Source organism: Pogona vitticeps, chromosome 2 (assembly GCF_051106095.1).
Source record: "Pogona vitticeps strain Pit_001003342236 chromosome 2, PviZW2.1, whole genome shotgun sequence".
Lineage (NCBI taxonomy): Eukaryota > Metazoa > Chordata > Lepidosauria > Squamata > Agamidae > Pogona > Pogona vitticeps.
In genome coordinates this window covers 113910138-113936764 of record NC_135784.1, presented here as the reverse complement: position 1 = coordinate 113936764, position 26627 = coordinate 113910138, and the positions used below count along the sequence as shown (strand labels likewise).

At 42.5% G+C, this 26627-nt stretch overlaps 1 protein-coding gene across 1 annotated transcript in view; it reads left to right on the top strand.

Moving 5' to 3' along the window:
• The window catches only part of FBXO38 (F-box protein 38), a 42755-nt gene that overhangs the window by 9802 nt on the left and 6326 nt on the right, over positions 1 to 26627 (top strand). Inside the window, exons 8-16 of the mRNA XM_020780481.3 lie at positions 603 to 696; positions 1069 to 1199; positions 2341 to 2511; positions 3711 to 3853; positions 5636 to 5855; positions 9216 to 9335; positions 10271 to 10450; positions 12843 to 13541; positions 21016 to 21116. Coding sequence (XP_020636140.3) covers positions 603 to 696; positions 1069 to 1199; positions 2341 to 2511; positions 3711 to 3853; positions 5636 to 5855; positions 9216 to 9335; positions 10271 to 10450; positions 12843 to 13541; positions 21016 to 21116 — 1859 coding nt within the window. The remainder of the gene's footprint in view (positions 1 to 602; positions 697 to 1068; positions 1200 to 2340; positions 2512 to 3710; positions 3854 to 5635; positions 5856 to 9215; positions 9336 to 10270; positions 10451 to 12842; positions 13542 to 21015; positions 21117 to 26627) is intronic.

Genomic DNA, 26627 nt, shown 5'->3' with positions numbered 1-26627 from the left:
ATTTATACATAGAATTAAATGCATGGAGTCTGCCTCTGTACATATGTACACATCATTTTAACATACAAAGGGTTCTGTTTTTAAGAAGTTTGTGATTACTTTGGCTACCTCCAAATATACTGTGGAGGAGGCTTGCTTTATAGTGTCCAATGACAGTACAAAGTATTTATTACCATTTGATTAATCATGAAGTTGGGAGGGAAAATATATACAGTACTTGTCAGCAAACAAATGTTCATATCCTTTTTCAAAACTTTCTATACATATCTCAGATGTGAGACACTGATAGCTTCTTTATGTGGATCAGTAGTCAGGAAGATGTGTTTCTTTTCAGGTAGTATGAAGTGTGTGTTTCTGTTTTCCTTGCACTGATATTATTTATCTGTTTGTGAGAGAGCAGTAATACGTTGTAGGGAATCTGAGATTTTTTTCTCCAGCAGCCTGTCTCTTCATGAAATATCATGGCAGCTGGTCTAGAGAGGAAGTGTTATGATTTTGTCATTCCTTCAAGATACTGCAGTTGGTCGTTAGAGGGAGTTTTAATATTCTTCCTCAACTATTAGAATTTATTTATCCCCATCTTCCTACTTCCTTTCCAACAGGAGGCTTCAGAAATTTGCACACGATAGTTCTGGGAGCTTGCAAGAATGCTCTGGAAGTGGACCTTGGCTACCTCATCATAACTGCAGCACGAAGGTACTTGTAGTGTCTAAGCAGTCATCTGTCAGTTGTGTTTGTCCTTAAGGTATATTCATTTCCTTCCACATAATGCTATTAAGGAATTGTGTGCACCAGTAATAATTTTGTCACTGCTTGTTCTGAAGTGCACCTGTTTATGAAACAAATATTATATTAGTGTCTTGAAGGAACAATATTTTTTTTCAATTTGTAATTTTCTCAGACAGAAGGTTGCAAAGTATTGCTTTGGAATTGAACATGCACATACCTGTTAGGCTTACTAGTGGGGTAATGAAATGTTCTGTGCTACCAGCTTGCTTTGAACAAGGATTCTAACCTGTACATATTTCAGAATGTGTTTCTCTCATTGGGTTTTTTGCCTCCTTTCAGATTGCATGAAGTAAGAATCCAGCCTTCCCTAACCAAAGATGGAGTATTCTCAGCACTAAAAATGGCAGAACTGGAGTTTCCACAGTTTGAAACACTACATCTTGGATATGTTGATGAGTTTTTGCTGCAGTGTATGAAATCCTTACATTTTCCTTTGGGTTACCTATCAGCTGTTAGGGTAGTTTCTGAATTTTATCTTATCTATATACAGTTGTTGTAATGCAGACTTGAGAAATACAAAAGCAGGCCTCAGTTCTTTGTTAGTGATTTTCTGCATTCAGACTTGCAGATCCCTTATTCACAGAATCTTCATTAAAATAGCTTTTGTTCCTATGACTGTGCCAACAGATTGCCTGGGATCATCTTTCATTAGTCTGGAAAGTTAGGAATTCCCAGGGGAGCATCAGCCCATTGTGGAGAATCAATATAAGGTGTGCAGAGCCCACTGGAGACATGCACTGAAGGGTTTTAAGGGAATAACCTCTTTTTTCAGCAACAGCCATTCTTTCTGCCTTTTGTTTTTGCCTGCTGGATGTGAGTTCTGTTTTCTCTCAAAAGATAGATCAAGAAAACAAGCTGATGCAGATGAAATCAGCTCTGTGTGTGCGCATTTTTGCAGCCACAGAATCACAGTAGAGCTTTGCACATGGTTCCTGTTTTGTGTCTTTGTCTAGAGAGGGAAAAGCACTGTGGCCACTGTCACTCTTTTTCTGCCCAGACAGCAAGATAGTAGATAAAGGAAAGAGAAAAATGCACATGTGTTTTTTGCTTGGTTGATCATTTGGGGATTTATTCCAGACCAGCAGCCAATGTTGTAAATGCCCCAAGTTTCTGGATCATTTCATGTCAGTAGTTGAGACATGAATTTGTTCAGAGTGTTATGTCTGCCTCCTTCCTGGTTTTCACGTCTGCTACCATCAGATCTAGTTTGATCCTTAAATGAATGTACATTCCGTTCCTTCTGCTGTAGTGCAGACATTATAATGGCAGTTTTGGTAAAGAAGGCTGTAAAGCACAAATGAAAGCCAAATAAATATTGTAGGTTTTGGAGACCTATGTCTCTTAGGTGATTTTGCAAGTGTATGAGAACTTTGCCTTTCTCCCAATAACTTTAGACCTTTTCGTTTGTTCTAAAGCTTTTTTACTTTTACCTTCTGGAATGAGCAGATGAATTCCAGTTTGATTGATACATTCAGCCAGTGGCTGGGGTTGAAATGCTGCAGGAAATTATTGAGAGAGCAAGTTGCTAAACTGTTTTCTGTCTGTGTCTAGGTAAAATGATCAATGCAGACCTAGTGAAGTATGGCTTGGCTGATGTAGTTGAAAATCCAGGTATCATCACAGATATTGGAATGAAAGCAGTGAATGAAGTCTTTTCTTCCATTAAATATCTTGTCATATACAACTGCCCACATCTTCATAATCCAAGCAGCTGGATCACAGGTATAGTGCCCATTAAAACATTTGGTGTGTTGCTGCTTAAATCTGTTGAGCACTGTATAATGTGATCATTTGAAAAGAAATGCTAACATACAGTGCATGTTAAGCACTATCTAAATGATAACTTTTTTTCCAGAGATCCTTTTCGCAATGCCTCTGACTTTAATTGTTGACAGGCAGCAACAATTAAAGTCAGAGGCATGATGCATCCTTTCTGTGGTGATGGCTTAGTTTTTAAAACCCCTTTTCTGAACACATTTTGTTTTAGACTATCTCCTCAGATCATATGATACCAGTACAATACAACACATTTTCTTGAGCCTTTTGTGAGGTAATTTGGAAATCCTATCAGTGATTTATTGCTGCCTTTTTTTCTCTGTGTTTTAAGTGTGTTATTTTGATGACTGGATTATTTTGTTCTCTTCTGTTTTTGCAGAATTCAGTGTGGGCATTTGTGAGGTTGAAATGCAGAATGTTGCCTTCTTTATTGTTCCAGTGCAGTTGCACAATATTCATATTTTCCATATACTTTAATTAAAATAAATGGGAGTTCTTTGACTCTGGAATTTCTAGATCCTAGAAAAAATTAATGCAGGAGAAAAGTTCATTTGCAACTGTCATGTGGTGGTAAAGGGATTTCCATATTGCTCATGGTTTTAATGAGTGACTTCTAACATGACCATAATGGAAGAAATTTTCATTCATGGAACATGAGTTTTGCTCATGGAAGAGATTCTTTTGTGATGCACTTCAGTTTGTGGAAAAATTGTGCTCATAAAATTTGTCCGTTAAATTAAATTTTGGTTGGCTACAAATGCATTCTTCCTTTATGCCTCCTTTCTAGGCTCTAAAAATTAATTGCCTTCAGACCTTCCATTGGTTTTCAAGTTGATGATGCTGAAAATACATTTCCAGTTAGGAGGTTTTATTGTTTTGGGCTGTTAACACAGATTCTATTGAATACCAAATTGCTGCTGGTGAAAAACTGGAGGATATAAGTCACTTGAGCTTCAGTATGCCAAGTATTTAGAACTTGGCATACTTGGCAAACATTCAGGTATGATGTTTGGAAGTGTCAGAAAAACTAGGAAGTAAAATGTTTTAGAATGTTGACAGTGAAACAAAAAAAATCAATGTATGGTTTGGAAGATATGTTAGACAGACATCTTGTCACAAACCTGTTTGTTTCTTTTTTGAAACAGATCATTCAAGATGGACTAGGCTATTTGACCTCACCTTAGTAAGATGCCATGCAATAAAATTAGACTCCTTTAGCCAGTTTATTGAGTTACTGCCAAGCCTTGAGTTCATCTCTCTGGATCAGATGTTCCGGGAACCTCCTAAGGTAAATCTGAAAGTTTTCTGACCAGAATCCTTATGCAGATTTATACTGGAGGAAGTGTGGCTGCAGTGGCAGTTTGCTGTAAATTAAGGTTGCTTCCTGTGTTCCTAATTGTGTGCCAAATCCCATGACTGGCATGCTGTTAGGAGTTAGTGCAAGCAGCAACTAATTAGCAGCAATTTACAATCAAGATTTATGCAATTAGACTTAATCCAGTATAAATTCACATCTCTGGATTTTAAAATGTTCTATTTTGGCATTCATTTAGCCATCCATGTAACAGTACTTCAACTGACTGGCTTAAACATTAAAATTAATTATATAGGTCAGTAATTGGATTGGGAAAAGAAAAACATTAAAATGAAAAAGAATCTACCATGTTTCCCTGAAAATAAGCCCTACCTTGAAAATAAGCCCTAGTTAAGTGAAACCCTGCCCTCCACCAGTGACTGACCAGTGACCCCCAAAAGAGACTTAAAACTTTTCCCCTTCCTCTCCCACTTCCCTCACTCACAGAGGGACTGGGTGGCCAGGGAAGAAGGAGCTGCGCGCCACCAGGAACTTACTCCTTGGCTCCTAAATTCCAGACAGCTCTTGGCGCTCATGTCTCTGCAGTGTGCACTCTTTCCTCCCCTCTAGCGTGCACTCAGGCAAGGCTAACAAAGCACAGGGTTGGAGGGGGGGAGGTGATTTTGGAGCTCCAGTCCCCGCCAGCCAGCCCACCTCCCTGCCTTTATTTTTCCCCCATCACCTCTTTCTCCTCCCATAAGTCTTTTAACCCTCCTCTTGTTCTTGTTTTGGACTTTCATAAGGCCTCTCTTCTCTTTGAGGATGATAGCTTTACCTGCTGCTGTAGGCAGTCACCATCATCTCATCCTATAATTCCATGCCTAGCATTTACCACACCAGACTAGAGCTGAAGGATTCTGTCTCTCCTTAGTGAAATACAGTGCTGCCTCGCTTAGCGATGTTAATCCGTGCAGCAAAAATCACTGCTAAGCGATAACATCGCTAAGTGATTTTAAAAAGCCCATAGAAACGCATTAAAACGCGTTTAATGCGTTCCTATGGGCTTAAAAACTAACCTTATGTGAAAATCCTCCATTGTGGCAGCCATTTTCGGTGCCTCTAAAGCGAGGCAAAATGGCGGCCGGCCATTTTTTCCCCCCGGCAGCCATTTTGGAACCGCCAATCAGCTGGCCGGAAATGGGGGCTTTGCAATGATCACTTCCCCGTGATCATCGCAAAGCGAATTTTCCCCATAGGAAACATCGCAAAGTGATCGCTTTTGCGATTGGCCGCCTAGAGTAATCCACCGCGACTAGATAGGCGGGATATTAATTAATTAATTAATTAATTAATTAATTAATTAAATAAATAAATAAATAAATAAATAAATAAATAAATAAATAAGCGATTTCACCATAAAATGGAGTGATCGCTAAGTGAGGCACCACTGTAGTTGGTAATATAGGTGTAACAGCAGGTGCCTTGAATTGGCACATCTTCTTTAAAAATGTGTTTGCTTTATTTTCTGGAAATTGTCTATCATTTCAGGCCAGAAACATTGAAATGACAATGTAGAGATCAGAAGATAGCACAATTGGTGATCATACCTTATTTCCAGCAGCACCTGGCTGTGTTATATCACCTGTTTTACACCCTATTCCATCACAAAAATTATATGTTGTGATTTACTTTCAGTGAAGAGATTATTAATTAAATTGCATGTTTGTTTTAAAGCTTTTTGCAACTCACTACTTCATGATCTTCTGTGTATTTCAGGGGTGTGCTCGCGTAGGTCTGAGTGCAGGCACAGGAATTGGTGTTTCCTCTGCTTTGGTCAGCAATCAGAACTCCAACAATGAAAACGACAACAACAATAATCACCAGAATAATAATGCCAATATACACCATAACAACCACCAGCAACCAAATGACCAAAATGAAGAGAATGAAATGCAGCAAGAGGACCAGGTAGAAGAACAACAGATTGCAGCAGAGGGTAAATGTGAAAAAAAAGTTTTACTTTGGTTTTTTAAAATTAATTAAAAAATAAATGCATATCTGGAAGTTGAGTCATGGCAACTGGACTTCTTATTAGGTTGAAACTTTTCGCTACTCATCCAAGTATCTTCTTCAGTCTGAGGAGAGTTGGTAGGTGACCCCTGATATAATATCCTTCACCTTGGCTTCACTTCCCCCTGGCCTGAATAGACTCCTTGGATGGACAAAGGACTGGGGGTGAATGAAAATCCCACTTCTGCAGTCCTCCACCCATTGTCATGGGTCATTAACAGTCATTCTGGTCTGTGTGGTCCTGATCTTTCTGGGAAAGGCTGAAAGGGCAGCATGATAAATAGAAGACAGATTGTATCTAAGGCCTCCACCCCTGGTGAGTGAGGAATTTTCTATATGTACATGTATGACCTCCCTGACCCCTCTCTCAAACTACCTATCTTCTTGAAGCCTCGTGGCGCAGTGGTTAAACCGCTGTAGTGCAGCCAAAACTGCTCACAACCTGGGGTTCAATCCCAGGTAGCCAGCTCAAGGTTGACTCAGCCTTCTATCCTTCCGAGGTCGTTAAAATGAGTACTCAGCTTGCTGTGGGGGGGCAATGTATAGCCTGCATAATTAACTTGTAAACTGCCCAGAGAAAACAGCACGCTTTTGGTCTAAAATGAGTACATCTTGGTCATCAAATGAGTGCCCTTTGTCCTTCAGGAACACTGCTGATTGTGGTCCTGAGCCATTGCCCCTCCTGTGCTGGGTCATTCTTTTTAGTGGCTGTTTGGTTTCTCCAATGTAGAGCTTTGAACACTCCTCTTTGTGTTGGACTACATATACTGTATTGCTCCTGTTGTGTTTTGGTGTCCAATCTTTTAGGTGGAATCTTTGCCTTAGTGTGTTTGTGGGTTTGAAGTGCATAAGTATGTGGTGTTTATCAAAAATTCTTCTGAGCTTTTTTGACACACCTGCCATGTAAGGAATGACTAGGTTCTTCCCTTGACTCTGGGTCTCATACTGCCCTGCTAGGTCGGGACAGTGCCTTGTTAAAGGAACATTTTGGATATCCACAGGCCATAAGGGCTGTCTTCAGATGTTCGTCTTCCTTCTTCTTGGCTTCTGTGGAGGTGGGGATGTTTCTTGCTGTGTGGTTTAGCTTCCTGATTTGTGTTGCAGTGGGTGATGAGAGTCAAACCTCAGGTATTAATCAATGCATGTAGCTTTTCTGTAGATTTCTATTCCTAAGCTGCTGTTGGATCCTACGATGACTGCACAGTCCAGAAAAGCCAGCTGATTGTCTTTGGTGTTTTCCTTGGTTAACCTGATATTTAGGTCCACTGCTTTTATGTGCTCCTCAGACTGAAGAAGCTACTTGGATGAGTAGTAAAACATTTCAATCTAATAAGAAAGAAGTCCAGTTGCCATGACTCAGTTTCCAGATAACTTCATCTGGATAACTGAGAATCTTCACAAAAATGTATTAGAGATGAGACATTCATATGTGACTACCCTAGACCATGGTGGCTGGAAAGCCCAGTCCTGCCTCCCCGAACCAAACCATCCACTTATGGTTCGCCACATGGCCAGCACCCTGCTCATCACACAAGTCCTATATGTAGCCCGCTAGCATTTCTTCACCTCTCTGCACTGCTGGCCATTCCAACAAGGTGGCAGGATGACGAGTCTCTGCGCTCAGCTGCTGAGTGGCCAGCAGCATAGGGAAGCTGAGAAGTGCTATCTGTGCTATATCCATGTGATGAGCGGGATACTGTTCTGCGGGGACCTGTGAGTGGACAGGTCAGTTCGGGTAGGAGGGACTGGGCCACCTTCCCGGCCACCTTGATCCAGGATATTCATATTTGTATACGAATACGAATATCCCATCTCTAGTGTATATGCAGGCAAATCTGCAGGTTTTTCAAGCAGGCTTTCTTTTAAATGACTGGTTAACTAAGGGGATTTTTTTTAATGGAGTACTGTAGTTTATGGTATGTTTTAGTACTGATTTTACTTACAAGTTTTTAATATGGTATTTGTTTAATTCTTTTTTTAATGTTGTAATTTATTATTTTTGCTTTTAATGTTGTTTCTTTTAATACTGTAAGCCACCTTGGATCCTTTAGGAGAAAAGCAGCATATAAATATTTTAAATAAATGCATAAATAATAAATAAGGTTTTTTGTTTACTTGTTACATGCTGTCAAGTTGCATCCAACTTGTGACCCTAATAGGGCTTTCAGTATGTGAGATATTTCAATTATGTTTTTAACAATATTAGGCTCCAGTGAGTTTTCACAGTCAAGTGGGAATTTAAGCCCACTCTATCTACTATACCATACCGGCTGTCACTGGGACATATGTGCACAAATATACATTTAAAACGTTTAACATTCAAAACTACATGTTGTCTTAAGTAATGTTCCCTTTTTTCCATTGTAGTAGTGGACTATGCTAGTATTCCTTTTGATCTACAAATACATGTTGAAGGCCTTTTGCTTAGCATAAGAAAATCTGTAACTTCCAGTCTATTCCTAGCCAGAAAACATAGAGCCCCTGCTGTGATTCTGTGAAAGTTACACATTTTCTTATGTTCAACAGGATTTCAGCTGCAGTGTTTTTCTCATTTCTAGCAACACGAATTTTGCTACTATTCTTATATTTAAAACAAGCAGGTTTTACTTTCATGTCTACTTAACAATTGTAAGATGACATCATGTTTCCATTAGCATAAAAGCCATGCTAAATATTTTGCAATTTTACAACAAAACATACCCTGTTTCCCCGAAAATAAGACCTAACCTGAAAATAAGCCCTAGTATGATTTTTCAGGATGCTCGTAATATAAGCCCTACCCCCAAAATAAGCCCTAGTTAAGTGAAAGCCCACCCTCCACCATTGTGCAGCAACCAGAAGAAGATGACATGGCTATATTTGAATAAACATAGATTGTTGTACATGAAAAAAAAAATAAAACATCCCCAGTTGTTACATTAACAATTAATATAAGATCCTATCTTATTCTCGGGGAAAGACGGTATCAGTAGTTTCAATTTATCAAGCTCATTTTAGGTTCTCTTTCATCTTTTGGTTTGAAGGCCAAATTATCTGTCTGAGCATTCCCTGCAGATGACATGAATAAAGGGCAGCAACGTCTTCAAAAGATGGAATATGAAAATAGATCACAATGTTTTCAGATTACTTGAGAACTACTGTGCTAAAATTTCCTGGGCAAAAATTGGTGCTCTTTGCATAGCTAAAGCTTTTTGAAGCCTTCCTGAGATTCTGGTGCAATTACACAATTCTGTTTACTCTTGAAGAGAAGTGTTCTTATCTGGGTTATACTTACTTCTTTTTGCAGCACTGAATGATATGGAGGAAGTAGCACAGGAAGATGGAGTGGCAGTGAGAGAGAGTCACAGTGAAGCTTCTGCAATGAATCAAGCACTTCTTCCTATGGAAGTTGATGAAGAGCAAGCAGGTAACTGCCTGGTCAGATCCCTCTCCATTTTTCATTTTTGCTTTATTATCTGACTGTGAATATGTCTTTTTTCTTTTTACTATGGTATATCAACATGACATTTTCTTTTTAAAAAATCTATGTTTTTAAGAACCTAAGCATCAGATAACACTTCATAAAAACAAAGAGAGAGCACATTTAAAATTAATAGCAACATCAGAATCCATAATGCTCATTTCACATGTTACAGGAAGCTTTGCATATATTTTCTCAGCAGTTTTTTGACTGTTTTGCACAGCAGATCAGTGGAGATGTACAGCAGACCACATGCAGATGTGGAGTCTGATAGTGGTGTCATGAGATAATGTATATAGTAGGTTTAATTTCTCGTCGTTTTTGACACTGGGGGGGAGGCCAAATTGCTAACTGAATATAAAACATATTGTATAGGACAAACTGGTATGGGAAAGGGACTGATAGAGGAAAGGAAGAAGATGGCAGCAAAACACAAGGAGCCAATCAGAATCAAAGCACAGTACACAGGGTGTCATGTGTTCAGTTTCTCTTTGTGCCTTTCTGACATTTGCAACAGACTTGAGGAGAAACAAGGTGAGCCATGGATTGCAGAAGCTTCCCCTGGTACAAAGGTTCTCTCTAAGGTGTGCACCTATGGTTCTGTCTCCCTCCGCACAGGGCTCCTCCTCCTCCATGCACCCACAGCGATAGTTTTTAGCCCCTTTGGTTCAGGTTGTAACAGATCCCCGCACAGAGGGGTGGAGTCACACTGACAAAGGGCAGAGCCCTGCCTAGTGGGGCTGAAAATTAGAGGGAATGTTGCCTGGTACATATGTAAAGTAATCTAGGCACATGTTTACAATCCAGTGGAGTCAAGGGGAATCAAAGTATTATGGTCTGTGGAAAAGATACTAATCTATTGTTGAACTTCCTTTTATCAGGGCCCAGTGGCCTTCAGCCTAATGTAAATCTAGCACCTATAACTGTACATGATTCAGACAGTGAGGATGAAGATGAGAACATGGCAACTTCGAGATCATGTATTACAAACAGCATTGCACAAAGTTACTCAGATGGAGAGGAGAAAGTCAGAGATCCAGTTGAAATTCAGGAGTCCTTAGGTAAGAGTGTTTGCTTTTTCATGCGTGTAATGAAAATAAATCTGTGTGCTATAAAGCACATACCATATTTTTCCATTTCTAAGATGCCCCCGCTTATAAGCACCCCCTTTCTAACTCAAAAATTAAGAAAACTTAGCTTTGAGTATTCAGCCTCTAGGCTCAGAACACTCGGATATTCCGACACCCTGTTGAATCTGAGCGCTCCCTATAGGCTCCACCTCCTATGAGGTGTGTTCCAGTTGGTTTGTACAGCATCAGCTGACATCAGTTCCATAAGCCTTGTGATTGGAGGCAGCCTGTTTGCAGAGGCAAGATACAGGCCGTTTTGTTTTTTCCTCAGCTTACTTCCATGTATAAGACGCTCCTTCATTTTTAGTGTAATGATTTTAGGGAAAAGTAGTGGAAAAATACGGTAAACATGAATGAAAATTCTTGTGGAGTATGATCAACAGAGTTTGTAGTTTGTTGTCATGTATCCATTGCTGTGATCTTTTCCATATTTCTACATATCACCTTATGTTTCACCAACTTCGGGGGAATAATATCTTATGTGTTGTCGTATAGCTGGTACTGCAAAATTTCTCTGTTTTACTGTGGAGCTTCATGTCACAGTGCTTAAACTGCTATACTGCATCCAGATTCAACTCATGACCCGGGGTTCAGTGGCTCAAGGTTCACTCAGCCTTTCATCCTTCGAAGGTCGGTGAAAGGAGTACCCAGCTCGCGGGGGGGGGGGATGTTTAGTCCGCATAATTAACTTGTAAACCGCTTGTAGAGTGCTTTAAGCAGCACACTTTGCTTTACTATGATGCCGTAAAACTTTATACTGGTATTTTCCATATTTTTTGGTATTCAAATTCAAATACTTTGATTTTGGCACTGAGTTTTAGTCATATTTTAAAGGAATTTTCCATTGGTACTTGATTTTCTTTCCCTATATTTTCCTCCTGCTATGTAAATTTTTTTGTACATATAGGCTGAAATCCTGCTCATAGCGTAAGCCCAAGCATAACTTTCTGTCCATTCCTCTCTAGTAAAAAGCGCACTGCTGCTGTGATTCTTGGGAGCAGGTATGCACCCTGGCTGTGTGCATGCACACCCCCCCCCCGAGAATTACAGCCATGGAAGTATGTTTACCAGGGAAGAATGGATGGAGAATTACCCTGGACATAAGCTATGAACATGATTTTGACTATAGATTTCACCTTTTCAAAACGTTGCCTTGTTCTGTTAAGATTGTTTCTCTTGCGAAAGTCTATACAAGTCTGTCCAAAACAGTCTCATTCATGGCCTCCTAAATTGGGCTAATGACTTTGGTTGCATATTACCACATAATCAGCTTATAAAGGCCAGATTTTTTTTAAAGCTCCATTTTTACTGATGGTTTAAACACTATCTATCTTTACTAGATCGTTTTTGTTTCTTCGCAGTACAGTCTGCCTGCAGTGTACATGTGGGAAAAGAGGTCAGTCATCTGTAGGCATTTTAAATGTTACAAGCTTCATAATTAATACTAATAATCTTAGAACTGCAGATCTGGAAAAGACCGTATGGATCATCAGGTCCAGCCACTGTCCAGAAGGCACAATGGGGAATCAAACTCACGACCTCTGGTTCTGTAGTATAATACACTGAACAGTTCATGTTCAATACTCTGAGAAATGTAATAAGTGAAGAACCTGCAGCCTTCCATTTTAACTTATTTTTTTTCTGATCAATGACTATATCAATGGCAGAAGATATAGAACAATTAAGACTCGGACCACACGTTTTCTCAATAGTTTTTATCCCAGAGCTATAATTGCAATTAATAATGAGCTTAAAGACCACCAGTAGTGAATAATTAGTTGGACTGTGTTACCTGGCCTGCGGTGTAGATGTTTGTATTTTTAGTGGGGGACTTTTAGTGGGTGGGGAGTGTTTGGGAATTTTATGTGTGTGCATGTGTCTGGTCTCTGGGTGTCTGTAAATTTCGTTGTATGTGTATATACTTACAATGACAATAAATTATTATTATTATTATTATTATTATTATTATTATTATTATTATTATTATTATTATCATTATTATTATTATTATTATTATTATTATTATTATTATTATTATTATTATTATTATTATTATTATTATTATTATTATTATTATTATTATTATATATTCTGGTGCATCTAACTGACATTGTAGCAAACACATACCCGTTCAAGATCAGTGGTTGTAATAACTGATGTAACATCCCAAGCTTCCTGCTAAGAAATATGTTGCAATAAATTCCCTTTTCCACATTTGACATGGTATTCTTCTGTAAGTAAATACCAGTAATAGTATGTATGTGTTTCCTTTACAACACCTTTTTAACCACTTTTTTTTCCCTGTCCACTGTTGTTTTAACAGTGAGTGGTAAAGGCAAAGCTCCACTGCGAAAGAGATGCAATGCCAGCCGAGTCAAACTGTTCCTTTCGGAAGAGAGCAGCTGTGAAAAAGGCTGTCAAGTCACCAGTGAACAGATTAAAGCAGATATGAAGGCAGCCACTGATGGGACAACAGAAAAAAATAAAAATAAAGATTGCTACCCAAGCTGTGGTGACAGCAGTGGACCTTCGGGGAGTTTGAGCACTTCTGCTTCGCCAAGCCCTGATGGTGTAAGGATGATTGATGGCTCCAGTGAGACCCCGTCTACAGCTGCAGAAGACTCTGAAGAATGTGTCTGCAAGAGTGAAGGTGCTACAGAAAGAGACAACGAAGAGAACTCTTTATGCTCCAGGTGTTCCTGCTCTCCACTCCAGAGTCAGCAAAGGAGGACTAATGGAACCTCTGATGGGGAATGCCCATCCACCAGCGGAGCTCGTGGTATGAATGGGGCAAACGTGGGAGGGGCCGAGTTCTCCCTCCGAACATTGCCAAGCTGCGGTTCTCTAAGGGAGACCAGCAGTGACAGGACTAATGACAGAATCAGTGGGACTGCTAATGAGGAACAGAGCACAAGTTCACAGCAAGGGAGGCATGGAGTGGAATATAATGATGATTACCCCCGCAGGCCTCTCACAAGAGCCAGAAGCAGACTTTCCCATGTGCCTCTGGTGTCTCAGTCAGGTATGGCTTATTTACATTGACTATTTCTTGTGTGTATGTCACATATTGTCACTAGAAGTCTTTTCTCAAAGCTAAACATGGCCAGTTCGTTCAGTCTTTCCTCACAGTGCTTGGTTTCCAGTCCCCTGATCATCTTTGTTGCCCTCCTCTGAATTTGCCCCAATTTGTTGGCAACCTTGTTAAAGTGTGGTGTCCAGAACTGGGAACAGCATTTTTGATTAGGCCTAACCAGTGCTGTATAGAGGGGGGGCTAGTACCTCATGGAATTTGGAAACTGTACTGTAACCCAGCCACTTCCCTTCCGGAGCTGGCCGACTTTGTCTCCGCGGCATTGTTGGGATCCCCGAGGCTTTTGGTCTTGGGTGATTTCAACGTGCACGCAGGCGCAGAGGTTACTGGGCCAGCTCTTGAGTTCCTGGAAACCATGGCTTCCTTGAACATGTCCCAACATGTCAACGGCCCCACCCACATGGGTGGCCATTACGCTGGACCTGGTCTTTTCCCCAATTGGAGCGAGTGTGATCTGGTGGTGACTGACCTTGTGTCGCTCCCCTTCTCATGGTCAGATCACCATCTGGTAAAATGTAACATCTCCGTGGCTCTTCCCCCTCGCAGGCTACTGGATCCGGCTGGATTCCAGGATGCCATGAGAGGAGTTACGGCTGACTTGGCTAGCACTCCTGTTGACGCTCGGGTTGACAGCTGGGCCATGGCTGCCACCAGGGCCGTAGACATGATCGCGCCTAAACATCCTCTCCGTTGCAGAATCCGCCCGGCGCCCTGGTTTAACCAGGAGCTCCGGGCTCTGAAGCGACATAGGAGAAGGCTAGAGCGTAGGTGGAGGAAGGACCTGACGGATTATAATTTGATAGCTGTCAGGGTCGCAACTAACCTTTACCTGTCTAAGGTAAAGGCTGCTTGTCGAACTTACTTCGCTAACCGATAAGCAAAGCGTCCAACCAGCAGGCGAAGTTATTCCATATAGTGTGTGACCTATCCGGAACTGATTCAGGAGATGGGCCTCCCCCTAGTTTTTAACCTGACCAGTTTGCAGCCTTTTTAAAATCTAAAGTGGAGGCCATCCACCGGGAGTTCTCTCCTTTTTTAAATACAGTGAGTCGAGCAGAGATGTCCAGCGCTCCATCTTGCCTGGTGACTTTCGACTCCTTTCACCCTGACTCTGTGTCTAGGATGCTTGATCGCTGTCAAGCCACCACCTCCTCCTTGGACCCTTGCCCGGCCTGGCTAATCAAAGCAGTCAGGCCGATAACAATAGAATGGGCCACAGCAATAATAAATGGGTTTTTCCTTGAGGGCAGATTTCCATCTGCCCTCAAGGAGACACTCATTAGGCCCATAAGAAAGAAACCCAGTTTGGCGGCAGACGAAATTGGCAATTATAGGCCCGTCGCCAATGTTTCTTTCATAAGCAAAGTGGTCGAGAGGGTCGTGGCTGATCAGCTCCAAGCTCACTTGGACGAAACAGATGCCCTGGAACTGTTTCAGTCAGGCTTCAGGCCGTGCCATGGTACAGAGACGGCATTGGTCGCCCTGTACGATGACCTGTTGAGGGAGGCTGACAGGGGCTAAGTGTCTTTGCTGGTCCTCCTCGATATCTCGGCGGCCTTTGATACCGTTGACCACGGTATCCTCCTGGGGAGGCTCTCCGAGCTGGGAAGCATTCAATAGAAAGTTATATAGCTATCCATCAGATATACAGTGGTACCTTGCTAGACAACGACCCCACTAAACGACAAATCCACATACCGATGACTTTTTGCTATCGCTATAGTGATTCACAAAACAGTTATTCCAGTGTGTGATTTTCGCTTGATGACGATTTGGTCCGTGCTTCGCAAACCGTTTGTTCGCAAGACGACAATTTCTACAGCTGATCGGCGGCTTTGCAAAATGGCTTCCCTGTGTTTTCTGGACCCATGCTTTGCAGGACAGCCATTTTTACAGCTGATCAGCGCTCTGCAAATGGCTGCCTTATGGGCAATGTTCACAAAACGACGAGGTATTTTCCCCATTGGAACGCATTAAACGTGTTTCAATGCATTCCAATGGGGAAATGGTTTTTGCCTGACAATGATTTCGCTAAACAGCGATTTTCACGGAACGAATTATCGTCATCATGCGGGGCACCACTGTACTTACACATATTCCTGCACAGACCAGCAGGTCGGACTTGATGGCCTTATAGACACCTTCCACGCCACTAGTAGAGCTCGGCCAGCACCCTGGTTTAACCAGCAGCTTCGAGTGATGAAGCGAATAAGGAGAAGGCTAGAGCGTAGATGGAGGAAGAACCCGACAGACCATAACTGGATAGCTGTTAAGGTCGCAACTAACCTTTACCTGAATAAGGTAAAGGCTGCATGTCGATCATTCTTCGCTAACCGGATAAGCGAAGCGTCCAACCAGCAGGCGGAGTTATTCCGTATAGTATGCGACCTATCCGGAACTGGTTCAGATGATAGGCCTCCCCCTAGTTTCTCATCTGATCAGTTTGCAGTCTTTTTAAAATCTAAAGTGGAGGACATGCACCGGGAGCTCTCTCCTTTTTTAAATACAGTGAGTCGAGCAGAGATGTCCAGCGCTCCGTCTTGCCCGGTGATTTTCGACTCCTTTCACCCTGTGACTCCTGATTCTGTGGACAAGGTGCTTGATCGCTGTCGAGCCACCTCCTCCTCCTTGGACCCTTGCCCGGCCTGGCTAATCAAAGCAGCCAGGTAGAAAACAACAGAATGGGCCACAGCAATAATAAATGGGTCTTTCCTTGACGGCAGTTTTCCATCTGCCCTCAAGGAGACACTCATTAGGCCCATTAGAAAGAAACTTAATATGGCGGCGGATGAGATTGGCAATTATAGGCCCGTTGCCAATGTTCCTTTCATGAGCAAAGTGGTTGAGAGGGTGGTCACTGATCAGCTTCAGGCCCACTTGGATGAGACAGATGCCCTGGATCCATTCCAGTCGGGCTTCAGGCCATGCCACGGTACAGAAACGGCGTTGGTCACCCTGTACGATGACCTGTTGAGGGAGGCTGACAGGGGCAAAGTGTCTCTGCTGGTCCTCCTCGACATCTCGGCGGCCTTTGATACTGTCAACCACGGTATCCTCCTGGGGAGGCTCTCCGAGTTGGGAATAGGTGGCTTGGCGTTAGCCTGGCTCCATTCCTTCCTGGAGGACTGACCCCAAAGAGTACAGCTTGGGGAGAATGTCTCAGCCCCGTGGAATCTCAATTGTGGGGTCCCACAGGGGTCGATCATCTCCTCAATTCTGTTTAACATCTATATGAGACTGCTGGGTGGGGTCATCAGGGGGTGTGGAGCACGGTGTCATCAGTATGCTGATGACACCCAGCTGTACATCTCCTTTTCACCAACTGTAGGTGATGCCGTTCTGTCCCTCCAGCGCTGCCTGGGGGCTGTACTGCAGTGGATGCAGGAAAATTGACTGAGGCTCAACCCGGACAAGACGGAAGTTCTGGGGGTGGGGGCCCCCGTGGCTGGCAGCCTGGGTGACTCTCTCTCATTTAGAGGGATGACCCTGGCTGCTAAGAGTGGGGTTCGCAGCCTGGGGGTACACCTGGACCCGACGCTCACTATGGAAACCCAGGTGGCGTTGGTAGTTCGCACCGCCTTTTTCCACCTTTGGCGGATGGCCCGGCTGCGACCCTACCTTGACATGGGGGTGCTCACTACCTTGGTGCATGTGCTCGTAATCTCAAGATTAGACCACTGTAACACGCTCTACGTGGGGCTGCCTTTGAGGCTGATGCAGAAACTTCAAGTGGTGCAGAATGCAGCGGCCAGACTTCTTACTGGAGTGAGAAAACACCAACATATTTCTCCTGTTCTGGCCATGCTGCACTGGCTGCCCATCCGTTTCCGCATTGAATTCAAAGTTCTAATGCTTACCTATAAGGCCCTAAATGGTTTAGGACCTCGATACTTGGCGGAGCGCCTGCTCCCACCAAGATTTACACGGATCACCCGCACAAGTCAGGAGGTGAGGCTGAGGAGCCTGACGCCGAAGGAGGCCTGGAGAGAAAATACTCAAAGCCGGGCCTTCTCGGCGGTGGCTCCTCGCCTTTGGAACAACCTTCCTCCGGAGATTTGCGAGGCCCCTTCACTGGGTACTTTCAAATGCCAGCTGAAAACATGGATGTACATGCAGGCCTTCCCTCCTGTCAACTACTGATTTCTTTTGCTTTGCTATTTATTATTTATTTATTCCTGCACTATTTGTTATTGTTGTATGCTAATGTTTTTATGTTATTTAATTGTTTTGATATTCTGTAAGCCGCCCAGAGTGGTAGAATATACCAAATGGGTAGGATATAAATCAATCAATCAAACAAACAGATAAAATAGTCAATGAGTCTATGCAAAAATAGGTTCAGAAAACCTAGTGCTTAAGGGTAATTCCTGCATGTTTTTTTTTCTGTCCCAATGAATGATGTATGGTAGTTCTAATGGGGTCATTCATTTTGAATGATTTAAGTGTATTGGGCTATGTTCTATTCCTGAGCTTAAATGATGCAGCTCTTTTCGCCTTGAGTGTTAGAAGTAGTGACACATCTTCTCACAGCAATTGTGTCTTCAAATTCTATTTGCTTCATTGCTGTATGCAGACAGTCAGGTAGGTGGTATTTATACAGCATGCCCCATTCTCTTGTCTGCTTCAGCAAGCAAAGCTCTTGTAAATGTCATTTCCCTGCAGGTGCACAGGCCTAGGGAAAAGATGTGAATTGGATGTGAATCTAAACAAAAAGTACAGTCAGTTCTCACACTACCTTATAAAATGTCACATTGGTTTATTATTTAGATTTATTTTAAGCTTGTGTATACAGCATTTCAACAGCATTCCCAGGGCACTTCTATTTTAGTATAATCTGTGTATCAAATATATGTAACTCTGGCTTTGCAGTGTTTACTCATATTTGTAACATGACATCATGAAAGTACAAAGTAGAAAGATAACTAACTAAATTGTTAAAGAAGTGTTGTTCCCAACATATTGGAAAGGTTGGTAATTTATTTGTGAGTTGCATTTCTATTTCACCTTTCATCAGTGAACTCAAGACTGCATAAATAACTTTACATTTAACCCTGTGAGGGAGGTTAGACTGGGAGACTATAACTGGTCCAAAATCTCCCAGTGATTTTCATGGCTGTGTACAAATCCTGAGTCACAGCCCAAAACTCTAGTCACTGCACCACATTGGTGGGATATCTGATTATCACCCCATTTCTCCATACTCCATATCTTCAAAGTTAAAAAGTAGTGTGGGTGAATTATTAATGGTTCAACATTTCCTTTCTTTGGCTGAGTTCTGTTGCAGCATTTTGAATTTCCTAGATACTAACACATTTATATATTTATTGCAAATATTTGTACTGCCCAGCCAGCAGTGCCTTTGGAGCAGTTTACAAATGCATGACAGATCGTATGTAAATCTCTGGCTAATACTGTAGTTCACACAGGTTTCCTAAAGACCTCATACTGGAGAATTCCATGCTCATCTTTTTTGGGGGGAGCAGTATCATCTGACATAGTCACTCAGTACATTTCCAGTTTCATTAGTGTGAGTCACCTCATATCTGAATAAATTTATTTAACCTTAAACCCATTAGTATTTCCAGCTATAGTGGACCCATTGAGGGGTGAGTCACATGCTATGGAAGTCCTATTAATTTAGTTTATCTGTCGTAATTGGGACTGCTATTTCTGTTTCTGCCATTATATGGAAGTGCTTTTTTAGGTTTTCCTGATCAGTTGAAACCAGTATGATGGTAAATAAAATCAATCTCAGTATTTTTGTGGGTCTGTTAGCCAGCTGAAGGTTTTGGATTTTTCAGACATTTTCAGTGGTATGAATATTTTCACATTGCTACAAGCAGATGATTAAAAGCTCTCTGTTAAGTCTGTGTGACTGGACTCAGTTTTTCACATTGGGTCCCGTACTTGCCTCATTAAGACTTGGAAATGGCATGAATGAGAACTCCATCGGTTTTCACAATGTAGTACAACTTTGTTCACCAACATGTTTAATTTAGCATGTTTCTCACTGTGTCCAGTGGAAGTTTCTTCCTAATAAGTTGTTTAAGCGTAGGCATCCTTCAGTCTCGAAAGACTATAGTAACATGGTCTGTATGGAGGACTTGGAACAGCGTATAGTGTGGCTGAGGAGGCCAATTCGAGAGTGACAATCTCTTCCACACTGAAGACAAATCCAATCTGTCCCCTGTCCATCTCCCTGGTTTTGCTGCTTTTGTGACTGCCTCTTTGCCTCGGCCTGCTGGACAAGGGTCTCTTCATATTGGGAGAGGCCGTGATGCAATGCCTGCCTCCAGGCTGAACGTTCAGATGTCAGAGTTTCCCATCTGTTGAGGTCTATTTCTAAGGCCTTCAGCTCCCACTTGCAGATATCCTTGTATCGCAGCTGTGGTCTCCCTCTGGGGCGATTTCCCTGCACTAATTCTCCATACAGGAGATCCTTTGGAATCTGACCATCAGCCATTCTCACGACATGCCCAAGCCAACGTAGACGTCGCTGTTTCAGTAATGTATGCATGCTGAAATTCCAGCTCGTTCTAGGACTACTCTATTTGGAACTTTGTCCTGCCAGGTGATACCAAAAATCCGTCGGAGGCAACGTATATAGAAGGTGTTCAGCTTCCTCTCCTGCCGTGCACAAAGGGTCCAGGACTCACTGCAGTACAGGAGTGTGCTCAGGACACAGGCTCTATAGACCTGGACCTTGGTATATGTTGTCAGCTTCTTATTGAGCCATACTCTCTTTGTGAGTCTAGAGAACATGGTAGCTGCTTTGCCAATGCGTTTATCCAGCTCGAAATCTAGAGAGAGGGTGTCAGAGATGGTTGAACCAAGGTACACAAAGTCATGAACAACCTCCAATTCTTGTGTGGAGATGCTCATAGAGGGAGGTGAGTCCACGCCCTGGCCCATGACTTGTGTTTTCTTCAGGCTTATTGTTAGTCCAAAGTCTTGGCAGGCCTTGCTGAAACGATTCATGAGTTGTTGGAGGTCTTCAGCAGAGTGGGCAACAATGGCTGCATCATCTGCGAAGAGGAAGTCCCGCATGCATTTCAGTTGGACTTTGGTCTTTGCTCTCAATCTAGAGAGATTAAAGAGCGTGCTGTCCTAGAATTGTGATTCTGCAGCTTTTGTCAATGAAAACTACTAGTGAGTGTTGGATGTAAAACTGCTTTGTCCTGCCATGTATTTTTCCCACTTCTCAGTGTAGTTTTCCACACTCCCAGCTTGCAAGCCCTGTGATCCAGCAATGGCCATTACTGACAATGCTGGATTTGCTTTTCTAGAAGACCTTATTCTTGCCAATGTATACTAAGAAAATATTAAGGGGATTGGTATGGCTGTTCTATTATAGCAATGTTTTATTAAGAAGCTTAGAGACAGTATTTGGATTTTTTCTCCTCAGAAGTAACCAAAGCAAAACCCAGACAGTCAGTGAAGCGGAAACGGACAGCTGACAAGTCCACGAGCACCAGTGACCCTGTGATCGAGGATGACCATGTTCAGGTAAGACCATTTTTAGTCTGACATTCAGACTTGTCCAGCTGGTCAGTGAAGGGGAATATGCATTTCTTAGGATGTTGTGAGACTTCATCTCGCGCTAGTCCTAGTGAGCATACCCAATAAGAGGAATGCTAGAAGATGCAGTCCTAAAACATCTGGAGGAAGTGCACACAACTGACTTGGATGGACTTGTTTCAAGACCTTGTGTTTCTGGATCAAAGTCTTCCTGTCCTCTTCAATTCACTACAGTTTTGCAAAGGACATTATCTGCCTGAAAAATAGCTTCCTACCTTGAGGGGGATATTGTGCAAATCCACCCTCTACCAACAGATTTTATTGCTAAGCTGTTTGTATTTAATTCATTTTTTTACCAGTATCCAGGATCAGGGTTTCTGTACTGATAGGAAGAGGAAGCCTCTTCATGGATTGCTTGCCTTGTTATGGCAAAGGGGCTTGAGTAACTCAGAGAAGCTATGGGCTATGCCGTGCAGGGACACCCAAGACGGACAGGACATAGCAGAGAGTTCCGACTAAACGCCATCCACCTGGAATAGGAAATGGCAATGCCACTCCAGTAAGTTTGCCAAGAATGCCCCATGATCCGAAACAAAAGGCTAAAAGATATGACGCTGGAAGATGGGCCCCTCAGGTCGAAAGGCGTCAAACATGCTACTGAGGAAGGGCGGAGGGCAGGTACAAGTAGCTCCAGACCTAATGAAGTGGTTGTGCCGAAGCCGAAAGGACGCTCAGCTGTGGACGTGCCTGGAAGTGAAAGGAAAGTCCAATGCTGCAAAGAAAAATATTGCATAGGAACCTGGAATGTAAGATCTATGAACCTTGGGAAGCTGGAGGTGGTCAAACAGGAGATGGCAAGAATAAACATCGACATCCTGGGCATCAGTGAACTAAAATGGACATGAATGGGTGAATTCAGCTCAGATGATTATCATATCTACTATTGTGGGCAAGAATCCCGTAGAAGGAATGGAGTAGCCCTCATAGTCAACAAAAAAGTGGGAAAAGCTGTACTGGGATACAATCTCAAAAATGATAGAATGATGTCAGTAGGAATCCAAGGCAGACCTTTCAACATCACAGTCATCCAATTTTATGCACCAACCACCATTGCTGAGGAGACTGAAATTGAACAATTTTATGAAGATTTACAACACCTTCTAGAACTGACACCAAAGAAAGATGTTCTTCTCATTCTAGGGGACTGGAATGCTAAAGTAGGGAGCCAAGAGATAAAAGGAGCAACAGGAAAGTTTGGCCTGGGAGTTCAAAATGAAGCAGGGCAACAGCTTAGAGTTTTGTCAAGAGAACAAGCTGGTCATCACAAACACTCTTTTCCAACAACACAAGAGGCGACTGTATACATGGAAATCACCAGATGGGCAATACCGAAATCAGATTGATTATATTCTCTGCAGCCAAAGATGGAGAAGCTCTATACAGTCAGCAAAAACAAGACCTGAAGCTGATTGTGGCTCTGATCATCAGCTTCTCATAGCAAAATTCAAGCTTAAACTGAAGAGAGTAGGAAAAACCACTGGGCTACTCAGGTATAATCTAAACCAAATCCCTTATGAATACACAGTGGAAGTAAAGAACAGATTTAAGGAAGTAGATTTGGTGGACAGAGTGCCTGAAGAACTTTGGATAGAGGCTCGTAACATTGTACAGGAGGCAGCAACAAAAACCATCCCAAAGAAAAGGAAATGCAAGAAAGCAAAGTGGCTGTCCAACGAGGCCTTAGAAATAGCAGACAGGAGAAGGGAAGCAAAATGCAAGGGAGATAGGGAAAGTTACAGAAAATTGAATGCAGACTTCCAAAGAATAGCAAGGAGAGACAAGAGGGCCTTCTTAAATGAACAATGCAAAGAAATAGAGGAAAATAACAGAAAAGGAAAAACCAGAGATCTGTTCAGGAAAATTGGAGATATTAGAAGAACATTTTGTGCAAAGATGGACATGATAAAGGACAAAAATTGAAGGGACCTGAGAGAAGCAGAAGACATCAAGAAGAGGTGGCAAGAATACACAGAGGAATTATATCAGAACGATTTGGATATCCCAGACAACCCAGACAATGTAGTTGCTGACCTTGAGCCAGACATCCTGGAGAGTGAAGTCAAGTGGGCCTTAGAAAGCCTGGCTAACAACAAGGCCAGTGGAGGTGATGGCATTCCAGTTGAACTATTTAAAATCTTAAAAGATGATGCTGTTAAGGTGCTACATTCAATATGCCAGCAAGTTTGGAAAGCGCAACAGTGGCCAGAGGACTGGAAAAGATCAGTCTACATCCCAATGCCAAAGAAAGGCAGTGCCAAAGAATGCTCTAAATACCGTACAATTGCACTGATTTCACATGCTAGCAAGGTTATGGTCAAAATCCTCCAAGGTAGGCTTCAGCAGTATGTGGACTGAGAACTCCCAGAAGTACAAGCTGGATTCTGAAGAGGCAGAGGAACTAGAGACCAAATTGCTAACATGCGCTGGATTATGGAGAAAGCCAAAGAGTTCCAGAAAAATATCTACTTCTGCTTCATTGACTATGCGAAAGCCTTTGACTGTGTGGACCACAGCAAACTATGGCAAGTTCTCAAGGAAATGGGTGTGCCTTCCACCTTATCTATCTCCTGAGAAATCTATATGTGGGACAGGAAGCAACAGTTAGAACTGGATATGGAACAACTGACTGGTTCAAAATTGGGAAAGGAGTACGACAAGGCTGTATATTGTCCCCCAGCTTATTTAACTTATATGCAGAATACATCACGCAGAAGGCTGGACTGGAGGAATCCCAAACCGGAATTAAGATTGCCGGAAGAAATATCAGCAACCTCCAATATGCAGATGATATCACTCTGATGGCAGAAAGTGAGGAGGAATTACAGAACCTTGTAATGAGGGTGAAAGAGGAGAGTGCAAAAAAAGGCCTGAAACTCAACATCAAAAAACTAAGATCATGGCCACTGGTCCCATCACCTCCTGGGAAATAGAAGGGGAAGATATGGAGGCAGTGACAGATTTTATTTCCTTGGGCTCCATGATCACTGCAGATGGAGACAGCAGCCACGAAATTAAAAGATGCTTGCTTGCTTCGGAGGAATGTGATGACAAACCTTGACAGCATCTTAAAAAGCAGAGATATCATCTTGCCAACAAAAGTCCGAATAGTCAAAGCTATGGTTTTTCCTGTCATGATGTATGGAAGTTAGAGCTGGACCATAAAGAAAGCAGACAGCCGAAGAATTGATGCCTTTGAATTGTGCTGGAGTAGGCTCTTGAAAGTCCCCTGGACTGCAAGGAGAACAAGCCTATCAATTCTAAAGGAAATCAACCCTGAGTGCTCACTGGAAAGACAGATCCTTAAGCTGAGGCTCCAATACTTTGGCCATCTCAGGAGAAGAGAAGACTCTTTGGAAAAGACCTTGATGTTAGGAAAGTGTGACGGCAAGAGGAGAAGGGGACGACAGAGGATGAGATGGCTGGACAGTGTCTGCGAAGCAACCAACATGAATTTGACACAACTCCGGGAGGCAGTGGAAGATAGGAGGGCCTGGCGTGCTCTGGTCCATAGGGTCACAAAGAGTTGGACATGACTAAACAAACGAACGAGGAAGAGGAAGGAGGCAGAAGTGCTAGTGGAATTGAATGACATACGTCCTTTTAACCAACCGTGTTTGTCAGTCTGTGGAGCCTGAGCAGTCATGGGATAAGAGGAAAAGTGGCTTTAAAACTAGTTAAGTAGCTGGAAGCAAGGTGTATGAATAACTGATCAGTTGTCGTAATGGAGGGATGGGAACAATGGGGATCTGGACTGGGATCCATGCTTCATTAATGAACTAGAGTTGGTGAAAGTTAATGAGATGGCCAAGTTTACTGAAGACATTAAACTATTTATGATGGTTAAAATAAAAACATCTCTGGAGGGTTTCTTCAAACTGGAAACATTAGCATTCATTAATGCACTTCAGTACAGTATAAGCAAGTACCTAGTGTGGCATAGTGGACAGAGTGACAGACCAGGACTCCAGAGATCTGATGTAAATCCCTGCTTGGTAATGGCAACTCACTGGAGAGGGCTTGGGACTGGTAAAACCATTCCTTAAAATATCCTCCAGTATCAAAGCAAAGAGTTGTGCAGCACCTCTAGGCTGGGAGCAATGTGGGGTTAGCAAAACAAAACAAAATGCTAACATTGTACTTTAAAAAATCTATCATGTGACCACACTTTCAATACTCCATGCAGTTCTAGTCACCACACATGAAACAGATCATTGTAGAGAGGGAAGAGGTGCCAAAAAGTTCCACACTTGAGTGTATTCCTGGATTCATCCCCAGGCTTGGATGCCCAGGTCTCAGTGGTGGCCAGGAGTGCATTTGCACAGTTAAAGCTGGTATGTCAGCTGTGCCTGTTCATTGAGATGTCTCATTTGGCTACAGTGACACATGCCTTAGTTACATCCTGTTTGGATTACTGTAACACGCTCTATGTGGGGCTGCCTTTGAAGATGGTTCGGAAACTTCAGTTGGTGCAAAACTCTGCAGCCAGACTATGGACTGGAACCAGCTACAGGGAGCATATAACGCACGTGTTACAAGGACTGCACTACTAGTCTGTTTCTGGGGCCAATTCAAAGTGCTGGTCATTACCTATAAAGCCCTATACAGCTTGGGTCCAGGCTAGCTGAAGGACTGTATCTCCCTATATGTGCCTTCTCGACAATTAAGATAAACAGAGGAGGCCCTCCTCTCGGTCCCATTGCCAGCACAAGCATGGCTGATGGGGACTCGGGAGACGGCCTTCGCTGTGGCAGCTCCCAGGCTATGGAATGCTCTCCCTCGGGAGATCAGGATGGCCCCTTCCCTGCTATCCTTTCGAAAAAGCTAAAGACCCATCTCTTCAGGCAGGCTTTTAACACCTATAACTGAATCCCTGAACCCCATTTTAGCAGATAGTTTAAATCTTTTTTAATGTTTTCAAGTTTTAATCTTTTAATTGTAATTTAAGCCATATATTTAATTTATCTTTTAATATTTAACTTACTGGGTTTTTAAATTGTGTGAATTTTAATGTTGTGAGCCACTTTGGGTCCCTTGTTGGGAGAAATGTGGCATCATCATCATAATTGAGAGGCTGCAGTATTTCCCTGTGTGGAAAGCTTTCAACATTAGGGCTGTTTGCTTTAGAAAGATGGCAAGGAAGGAAAGACAGGAGAGAGGTATGCAAAGTTCTGCACAATGTCTTGAAAACTGGATGGAAGAAGCATTTGTCTTTCACATCATATTAGTATCTCATCAGACTACTTCATAATACCTTATAATAGAACCAAGGTTGACTGCCAAGAGATTTCCATAAGCAAACTGATTGTCCACTGTGTGAAAAGAATGCAGGACAAGATAACCTTGAGTCTGATCCAGCTGGCCTCTTCTTACATTCTTTCTGCTGTCAAACGTTTCCTCAACATTTTCCATATTAAATGACATTTCCACCCACATTTGTCA